The sequence below is a fragment of the Nansenia antarctica genome, assembly GCF_963989245.1.
Source record: "Nansenia antarctica genome assembly, chromosome: 5".
In the NCBI taxonomy this organism is placed as follows: Eukaryota; Metazoa; Chordata; class Actinopteri; order Argentiniformes; family Microstomatidae; genus Nansenia; species Nansenia antarctica.
The window spans coordinates 71,952,813-71,962,812 of NC_137690.1; the positions used below are offsets into that span (position 1 = coordinate 71,952,813).

Below are 10,000 nucleotides of genomic sequence, written 5' to 3' on the forward strand. Positions count from 1 at the left end.
CGTGTGTGTGTGTACGTGTGGTGTCCTCTCACACACACCTGACGTCACAGCAGCAGCAGAGTGTTCAGGGTTGAGTGGGCGTGGCTACAGGCCTCGCCCTCCTCCCATTGGCTCAGACCACCTCTCTGGTCGAGGCTCATACTTGGCCTTGAGTGACCTCACAACCCCAACATTCCACAGCTATCTCTCCTCACGTTTTAACTCCGTAAGTCCATGATCCTAAAATCTGCTCCATTTTGAATAACTAGCCATTTAAAATTAACACATAATCAGCCATGAGGGGTCATTTTGAGAGAAAAGAAAAATTGGGTAGCACTCGATCAAATTTCAGGACCCTCCTTTCATGACTTTTCCTAGATATGTGTGTTCTACCACCCAGTATCCTTACATTTTCTAAATCACATCAGGATAAGCTAGTATAAAGCTGTTTTTCAGTTTGTCTGTGTAGGAAGCTAGGCTAATTTACAAGCCGGCCAACTAGTGGTTGTTGTGTGTAAACAGCAGGTTAGCATTGTAAAAAGATGATGACATTTGAATGGTGGACAACGATGATACTAATTGCAAGCTCCAGTTTTGAATTAAAATAACTTTCTTTCTTAGACCCCTATAAATTCACTTCTCTACGATTCCAATTTGTTAACATTTGTTATTCCAGAATCTTGAATGTAATAATAAGTTAATACAGTACGTGAAACTGTATCTAGACATTTAATTTGTCGCCCGAAAGTGTTGTTCTTCTGTCCTGGTTCTGGACCTTTGTCCATGGTTCTCCTGGTTCTGGAGAACCACGGGGTGAGCAGGCTTCAGGCCCGGCCCGCTGGTTCTGGACTGGATGATGGACCTAGTTGCAGGGTTCCCGCGCTGGTCTTAACAAGCCTTAAAGTCTAAAATCCAGCAACCCTAACCCTAAGGCCTAAAAAGGTCTTACATTTCAGTTAATCGGTCTAAAAATTAGGTGCTAGGTCTTAAAAAATGAGATCCTGCAAGGAAATCAGTCCGACCATCTATTTACGCAGAAATGAATCAAGCTGGAACCCAAAAAAATCCAATTCGCTTCCTTTCTTGTCTGTATGGCAGTGAAATCCCTAATTTCATCACCTCGAGGTTGACAAAAGGCTATCATATGGTGTCGCAGATAGGTCTAACATTCTATTCAAAGACGTCTAAAAAAGGTCTAAAGTGGTCTTAAATTGTACTTGTTGAAACTTAGTAGGAACCCTGTGATTATTTCCTCTGATCCAGGATCAGATCTATCTGGCTGGTTTCGGCGTATGGGTTGTTGTTTCCTCTCCACTCCACCAGGCTCGGGGCCGAGGGGCTACCCTTTTACCACCCCGAGACCTGGTTGAGGGGCTCACCCGGGCTATATTTCTGGACACTCTTCCGGAAGCCACGTCATCGTCTCGTCATCTAATACTGGCTGGTTTTGAGTCATATAGGAGGGGGAAACAGCCAGCTAGATCTGATCCTGGATCAGAGGAAAGAATCGGGATAATCCTGATCCTGACCCCGCCTTGTGTATGTCTAGGACCAAGACTGGAGAACCCAGATGTCTCAACCTCGTCTCAACCTTCCTCTGAACGTTTGTGTTCCAGTGTGTTTCTGCTCCATGTTGACAGTAGCAGCTGCGGGCCGCTGGTGGGGAGGCTGGCTCTCTCTGGCCTTGGGGTTCTGGCCACACTGTACACCCTTTGTTCTACGGTGTCAGTCAGGGTTAGGGAGGGAGGGAGGGAGGGAGGGAGGGAAGGAGGGATGGAGGGAAGGAGGGAGGCCTCTGTGTCAGTCAGGGTTAGGGAGGGAGGGAGGGAAGGAGAGAGGGAGGGAGGGAGGGAGGGAGGGAGGGAAGGAGAGAGGGAGGGATGGAGGGAGGGAGGGAAGGAGGGAGGGAGGGAGGCCTCTGTGACAGTCAGGGTTAGGGAGGGAGGGAGGGAGGGAGGGAGAGAGGGAGGGAGGGAAGGAGGGAAGGAGAGAAGGAGGGAGGGAAGGAGAGAAGGAGAGAGGGAGGGAGGGAGGCCTCTGTGTCAGTCAGGGTTAGGGAGGGAGGGAGGGAAGGAGAGAGGGAGGGAGGGAAGGAGAGAGGGAGGGAGGGAGAGAGGGAGGGAGGGAAGGAGAGAGGGAAGGAGGGACCACCTGTACTCCTGTTGTGTTGGTCTGACGTCATTTCCGCGACCTCAGAAACGTTGTGTGTCTGTGGTCTGGGATGGTCCAGTGGTCCTGGGGTGGTCCAGTGGTCCTGGGTTGGTCCAGTGGTCTGGAGTGGTCCAGTGGTCCTGGGTTGGTCCAGTGGTCTGGGGTGGTCCAGTGGTCCTGGGTTGGTCCAGTGGTCTGGAGTGGTCCAGTGGTCCTGGGGTGGTCCAGTGGTCTGGGGTGGTCCTGGGGTGGTCCAGTGGTCCTGGGGTGGTCCAGTGGTCTGGGGTGGTCCAGTGGTCTGGGGTGGTCCAGTGGTCTGGGGTGGTCCAGTGGTCCTGGGGTGGTCCAGTGGTCCTGGGGTGGTCCAGTGGTCTGGGGTGGTCCTGGGGTGGTCCAGTGGTCTGGGGTGGTCCAGTGGTCTGGGGGGGTCCAGTTGTCTGGTACCATGGCCTGGGGTGGTCCAGTGGTCCTGGGGTGGTCCAGTGGCCCGGGGTGGTCCAGTGGTCTGGGGGGGTCCAGTTGTCTGGTACCATGGTCTGGGGTGGTACCATGGCCTGGGGTGGTCCAGTGGTCTGGGGTGGTCCAGTGGTCCTGGGGTGGTCCAGTGGTCTGGGGTGGTCCAGTGGTCTGGGGTGGTCCAGTGGTCCTGGGGTGGTCCAGTGGCCTGGGGTGGTCCAGTGGTCTGGGGTGGTCCAGTGGTCTGGGGTGGTCTAGTGGTCTGGGGTGGTCCAGTGGTCTGGGGTGGTCCAGTGGCCCGGGGTGGTCTAGTGGGGCCAATATACAGTAGGAGAGTGTCGCTCGAATTCAAATACATTGCATGGTCAATAATTACCAATGGGCGAAAATTCAATTCAATTCAACTTTATTGGCCATGTGCAGTGCACTAGGAACATGACTTGGTATTCTTCATGCTGAACAAGCTACGGTACATACAACAACAAGACCACAACACAACAATACTCAAGACAATATATACAGTACCAATATGAGTGAATAAATATACTGTACAACTTAGTGCAAAAACATGTAAAGTGCAAGGTGCGATGATCAGGAGTTTTTGAGGAGGGCTGTGGCTTTGGGGAAGAAACTGTTCAAGTGTCGTGATGTTTTTGACCTGGTGGCCCTGTACCGCTGTCCAGAAGGGAGTCATTCAAACAAGCTGTGAGCTGGATGTGAGGGGTCAGACACAATCTTGCGTACTCTCTCTTCAGTGATCTGGAGCTATGGAGGTCTGTGATTGGAGACAGGGGGCAGCCGATGATCCGCTCAGCTGTCCGTACGACTCTTTGTAGCTTGGCCTTGGATCGGGCAGACACAGAGTCGTACCGGACAGTGATAGAAGATGTTGACGGCCCTGTAGAACTGGACCAGGATGTTCCAAAAAAATCATCTTTTTCATATGTTTAAAAGTTGAAAACTGAAAAAGCGTTGGTCTCAGGTAGGACCTCCCCTGCCTAAAATAAAGGTTTGATAATAAAAAGATAGAAAGATTGTCATGTTGACATGTTGGAGCTCTGCAATAGGCTTCTTCTGACCCTCTCCTTCTCTCCTTCCCTCTTTCTCTCCTTCTCTCCTTCTCTCTTTCTCTCCTTCTCTCTTTCTCTCCTTCTCTCCTTCCCTCCTTCTCTGCTTCTCTCCTCCACAGGCTCTCGCGTTCCACCGTGCCTTTCTGCTGACCACACGTGTCCCCTGCAAGGTAAGGTGTGTGTGTGTGTGTGTGTGTGTGTGTGTGTGTGTGTGTGTGTGTGTGTGTGTAACAACAGTGCTTCAAAGGCTTCCTTCACTAATGTCTAAACCCACTGGAGTTTAAAACCATTTACATTGACATGTTTGGCGTTTAGCAGACGCCTTATTCCAAAGCCATCCATACATTTGACTAAGCAAGTGAATCATCAATCCACCAGTCGTAGCAGGAAGAGTAATCTAGCTCAGGCCAGGGGCCATTAGCAGTCTCCGTGATAGAAGAAGAAGAAAGAAAGAAAGATATATATATATATATATATATATATGTTACGGTACATGGGGGAATACGGTACATGTGGGAAAACTAGGGTTAGGGTTAGGTGCTACGTCGACTTGGTACATGCTGGTATGTCTAATCCTAATCCTAACCCTAACCCTACCCCTACCCCTAACCTTAACCCTAGCACCTAACCCTAACCCTAGTTTTCCCACATGTACCGTATTCCCACATGTACCGTAACATATATATATATATAAAACATTTTTTATTAATAGACAGTACAAGGGGAGTAGTAGAGTCTTAGGAGGCATAGTGTAGGGGAAAAGCAGGTGTCTCAGGAGACACAGTGCTGGGGGGTAGTAGATATCTCAGGAGGGACAGTACAGGGGGTAGTAGATGTCTCAGGAGGGACAGTACAGGGGGTAGTACCGGTAGATGTCTCAGGAGGGACAGTACAGGGGGTAGTAGATGTCTCAGGAGGGACAGTACAGGGGGGTAGTAGATGTCTCAGGAGGGACAGTACAGGGGGGTAGTAGATGTCTCAGGAGGGACAGTACAGGGGGTAGTAGATGTCTCAGGAGGGACAGTACAGGGGGGTAGTAGATGTCTCAGGAGGGACAGTACAGGGGGTAGTAGATGTCTCAGGAGGGACAGTACAGGGGGTAGTAGATGTCTCAGGAGGGACAGTACAGGGGGGTAGTAGATGTCTCAGGAGGGACTACAGGGGGGTAGTAGATGTCTCAGGAGGGACAGTACAGGGGGGGGTAGTAGATGTCTCAGGAGGAACAGTGCTGGGGGGTAGTAGATGTCTCAGGAGGGACAGTACAGCGGGGGGGGGGGGTAGTAGATGTCTCAGGAGACACAGTGCTGGGGGGTAGTAGATGTGTCAGGAGGAACAGTTAAGGTGTAGCCTGAAGAGATGGAGGTCTTCAGTCTTCGGCGGAAGATGGGTAGCGACTCAGTGACAGTCCTGACAGCCGTGGGAAGCTCATTCCACCAGCGGGGAGCGAGGGTAGTGAAGAGACGTGACCGGGCAGCGTGACTGCCGCGTTGAGTCTAGCACCGCAGTCTACAGTGCATATAGAGCCTGCAGACTGCGGGGTGGCGGTCCCAGATGGGAGCGTCTGTTTGGGAATGTTAGCCAACCTGCAGACGTGCTCCGTCCTGTCCCCGTTCTCGCCGAGCATTCTGGGAATTCTCCCTGCGCGGTGGGCCGGCCTCGGAGCAAGTCCCTGCAGATCCCCTCTGTACTGTATCTGTCTTCTCTTTTTTACTAACTCCTCTCTCTTTCTCTCTTTCTCTCTCCCTCTCTCTCTCCCTCTCTCTCTCTCTCTCTCTCTCTCTCTCTCTCTCTCCCTCTCTACTTACTGTATCTTTTTACTAACTCCTCTCTCTCTTTCTCTCTTTCTTTCTCTCTCTCTTTCTTGCTATCCCTCTTTCATTTACTGTCTTACACTCTCTTCATATCCTCTCTGTCTCTCTCTCTCTCTCTCTCTCTCTGTCTCTCTCTCTCTCTCTTTCTCTCTCTCTGTCTCTTTCTCTCTCTCTCTCTCTCTGTATCTCTCTCTCTTTCTCTCTCTCTCTCTCTCTCTCTCTCTCTCTCCCTCTGTCTCTCTTTCTCCCGCCTTACACTCCCTTCATATCCTCTCTCTCTCTCTCTCTCTCTCTCTCTCTCTCTCTCTCTCTCTCTCTCTCTCTCTCTCTCTCTCTCTCTCTCCTTCAAAGTTTTTTATTTCTGTTTTTTCCAGAGTAGTTTCCAGCTGTTCTTTCCCACAGGCTGTCCAGCTGCGGAGCGGCTAAAAATATCAGCTGTCCACATCTGGAGGACGTGCACCCTACTGACCCTACAGCCTCCCCTGGTGTTCTACCTCCCCCAGCCTCCCCTGGTGTTCTACCTCCCCCAGCCTCCCCTGGTGTTCTACCTCCCCCCCAGCCTCCCCTGGTGTTCTACCTCCCCCAGCCTCCCCCTGGTGTTCTACCTCCCCCAGCCTCCCCTGGTGTTCTACCTCCCCCAGCCTCCCCTGATGTTCTACCTCCCCCAGCCTCCCCTGGTGTTCTACCTCCCCCAGCCTCCCCTGGGGTTCTACCTCCCCCAGCCTCCCCTGGGGTTCTACCTCCCCCAGCCTCCCCTGGGGTTCTACCTCCCCCAGCCTCCCCTGGTGTTCTACCTCCCCCAGCCTCCCCTGGTGTTCTACCTCCCCCAGCCTCCCCCTGGTGTTCTACCTCCCCCAGCCTCCCCTGGTGTTCTACCTCCCCCAGCCTCCCCTGGTGTTCTACCTCCCCCAGCCTCCCCTGGTGTTCTGCCTCCCCCAGCCTCCCCTGGTGTTCTACCTCCCCCAGCCTCCCCTGGTGTTCTACCTCCCCCAGCCTCCCCTGGTGTTCTACCTCCCCCAGCCTCCCCTGGTGTTCTACCTCCCCCAGCCTCCTCTGGTGTTCTACCTCCCCCAGCCTCCCCTGGTGTTCTACCTCCCCCAGCCTCCCCTGGTGTTCTACCTCCCCCAGCCTCCCCTGGTGTTCTACCTCCCCCAGCCTCCCCTGGTGTTCTACCTCCCCCAGCCTCCCCTGGTGTTCTACCTCCCCCAGCCTCCCCTGGTGTTCTACCTCCCCCAGCATCCCCTGGTGTTCTACCTCCCCCAGCCTCCCCTGGGGTTCTACCTCCCCCAGCCTCCCCTGGTGTTCTACCTCCCCCAGCCTCCCCTGGTGTTCTACCTCCCCCAGCCTCCCCTGGTGTTCTACCTCCCCCAGCCTCCCCTGGTGTTCTACCTCCCCCCCAGCCTCCCCTGGTGTTCTACCTCCCCCAGCCTCCCCTGGTGTTCTACATCCCCCAGCCTCCCCTGGTGTTCTACCTCCCCCAGCCTCCCCTGGTGTTCTACCTCCCCCCCAGCCTCCCCTGGTGTTCTACCTCCCCCAGCCTCCCCTGGTGTTCTACCTCCCCTAGCCTCCCCTGGTGTTCTACCTCCCCCAGCCTCCCCTGGTGTTCTACCTCCCCCAGCCTCCCCTACCGTGCATACTGACAGAGTAGCAATGCAGAAGTCTTTTCTGCAACTTCTGACGTGTTTAGTTCTCATCATTGTTGCTGTGACTTGCAAATTACCCATGAGCCCATGAAAAAGAGAATTGAAGCTACACGTGTCTCATGCTATGAGTCTAAAACACATGCATATTGTGAATGCTATTTCCTCATTTTGGTGTGGTGGCATGCTACTGTGTGTGTGTGTGTGTGTGTGTGTGTGTTCTGGGAACCTTGGCTAAGACACTACTATATATAACAGCATAGATAATATTTTCTTCTGCATTCCATCAAGGTCAGGGTAAGATAACGGGTTGGGGAGCAGAGTGGTGTGTGTGTGTGTGTGTGTGTGTGTGTGTGTGTGTGTGTGTGTACTAGCGTGTGTGTGTGTACTAGTGTGTGTGTGTGTGTGTGTGTGTGTGTGTGTACTAGCGTGTGTGTGTGTGTGTGTATGTGGGACAGAGACCTGTTTGTTCCTGGGAGCCCATCTCCCCAGAGGGGGGGGTGGTCGGGGGGGGGGGGGGGGCGGGGCGTCAGGGACAATGGAGGAGATTCAACAGCTGGAGGGGGAGGTTTCTCTCTCCCCCTCCCTCCCCCCTCCTCTCTCCCTCTCCCCCCCCTCTGGTGTCAGGGAGATAGGCGCTCCGCATTAGTTTGGCCTCCCTCCCTCTCTCTCTCCCTCCCTCCCTCCCTCCCTCTCCCCTGTCACCCTGCCAGCTACGTGTGTGTGTGTGTGTGTATGTACGTGTGTGTATGTGTATGTGTATGTGTGAGTGTGAGTGTGCGTGTGAGTGTGCGTGTGCGAGTGCGAGTGCGTGTGCGCGTGCACCTCTCTGTGTCCTGACACCTTTCTCCCATCATGCACCTCTGTGTCCTGACACCTTTCTCCCATCATGCACCTCTCTGGGTCCTGACACCTTTCTCCCATCATGCACCTCTCTGGGTCCTAACACCTTTCTCCCATCATGCACCTCTCTGGGTCCTGACACCTTTCTCCCATCATGCACCTCTCTGGGTCCTGACACCTTTCTCCCATCATGCACCTCTCTGTGTCCTGACGCCTTTCTCCCATCATGCACCTCTCTGTGTCCTGACACCTTTCTCCCATCATGCACCTCTCTGTGTCCTGACACCTTTCTCCCATCATGCACCTCTCTGGCATTCCTGAGCATACCTCTCATTCTTATCTCCTCTTTGTTCTCAAGAATCCCTGGAATCCTACCTGTCATGGCTGGGCTCCAACCCCTGTGTGTGTGTGTGTGTGTGTGTGTGTGTGTGTGTGTGTGTGTGTGCGGCTGTGGTGCAGGAGGTAGAGCCGCCGTCTAATGATCACAAGGTTGGCAGATTGGCGGTTAGAACCCTGGCTGGCCACATGTCGAAGTGTCCTTGGGCAAAAGAATAAAATGTAAAATAATATATAATATTTTGTGTGTGTGTGTGTGTGTGTGTGTGTATGTATGTGTCTGTGTGTCTGTGTCTCTGTGTGTGTGTGTGTGTGTGTGTGTGTGTGTCTCTCTGTGTGTGTGTGTGTGTGTGTGTCTCTGTGTGTGTGTGTGTGTGTGTGTGTGTGTGTGCTTTCAGATCGAGCAGACGTTCAACTACCTGGACCTGCAGGGGATCACCAGCGCCACGCCCACGCAGGTCTCAGCCAATCATCTGCTGTTGTTTTTAACGATGACATCATCGTTGTTGCGTTGTTGAATGATCTAGCCTAGCTTAATTACCCCGTCTGCGGCTGTGTTCGGTGTGTGTGAAGAACCTACTTGGATTTGATTCCATTTAGAAACACTTTGGAAATCTTTCAGTCATAATATTACATCTCCCCTTCTGCTTAAATGACCCCACCCATGGCTGTTCTAGAGTTAAATGACCCCACCCATAGCTGTTCTAGTGTTAAATGACCCCACCCATGGCTGTTCTAGTGTTAATGACCCCACCCATGGCTGTTCTAGTGTTAAATGACCCCACCCATGGCTGTTCTCGTGTTAAATCACCCCACCCATGGCTGTTCTAGTGTTAAATGACCCCACCCATGGCTGTTCTAGTGTTAAATGACCCCACCCAATGGCTGTTCTAGTGTTAAATGACCCCACCCATGGCTGTTCTAGTGTTAAATGACCCCACCCATGGCTGTTCTAGTGTTAAATGACCCCACCCATGGCTGTTCTAGTGTTAACCCTGTTACCGGTGATGTTGACGTGCTCTCTGGCGCCCTCTACAGCTGGTGTTGGAGTATGACCGCGGGCAGCTGTTCCTGAAGCTGGGGTCGGTGGAGGAGGTGGACGAGGTGGTGGGGTACATAGGCACCTGTCTGCACAGGATATGTCCTGGCCTGTCCCCCCAGTAGGTACCCACCCCCCCCCCCCCCCCTCATCTATACCCCTCTGTCTGTCTGTCTGTCTATACCCATCTGTCTCTCTCTGTCCCCCCTCTAGGTCCCCCTCTATACCCCTCTCTACCTCTCTCTCTCTGTCTATCTCTCTCTCTGTCTCTGTCTCTCTCTCTCTCTCTGTCTCTCTCTCTCTCTGTCTCTGTCTCTGTCTCTCTCTCTCTCTGTCTCTGTCTCCCTGTCTCTCTGCCTCTCTGTCTCTCTCTCTGTCTCTCTCTCTGTCTCTGTCTCTGTCTTTCTCTCTCTCTGTCTCTCTCTCTCTCTCTCTGTCTCTCTCTCTCTCTGTCTCTCTCTCTGTCTCTCTCTCTGTCTCTCTCTCTCTCTCTCTCTCTCTCTCTGTTCTGTATGACTCTCCTTCCAACTCTCTACATCTAGATTCACTTATTCACTCAAGCATTCGAATACACTTCTTACATTCACTCGCATCTGTGTGTGTGTGTGTGTGTGTGTGTGTGTGTGTGTAGGAAGGTGATGAAGAAGCTGAGTTTGAAGCCGGCAGAGAGGACAG

The 10,000-nt window shown here is 52.9% G+C and overlaps 1 protein-coding gene across 1 annotated transcript in view; it reads left to right on the plus strand.

The window, feature by feature from the left end:
* Positions 1–10,000, plus strand: part of LOC308158342 (F-actin-uncapping protein LRRC16A-like) — a gene marked incomplete at both ends in the record, with an annotated part of 43,338 nt that overhangs the window by 7,759 nt on the left and 25,579 nt on the right. Inside the window, 4 exons of the mRNA XM_080531933.1 lie at positions 3,776–3,826; positions 8,685–8,744; positions 9,325–9,446; positions 9,957–10,000. The exon at positions 9,957–10,000 is cut by the window's right edge and continues 54 nt beyond it. Of these exons, the coding sequence (XP_080388059.1) occupies positions 3,776–3,826; positions 8,685–8,744; positions 9,325–9,446; positions 9,957–10,000 (277 nt within the window). The remainder of the gene's footprint in view (positions 1–3,775; positions 3,827–8,684; positions 8,745–9,324; positions 9,447–9,956) is intronic.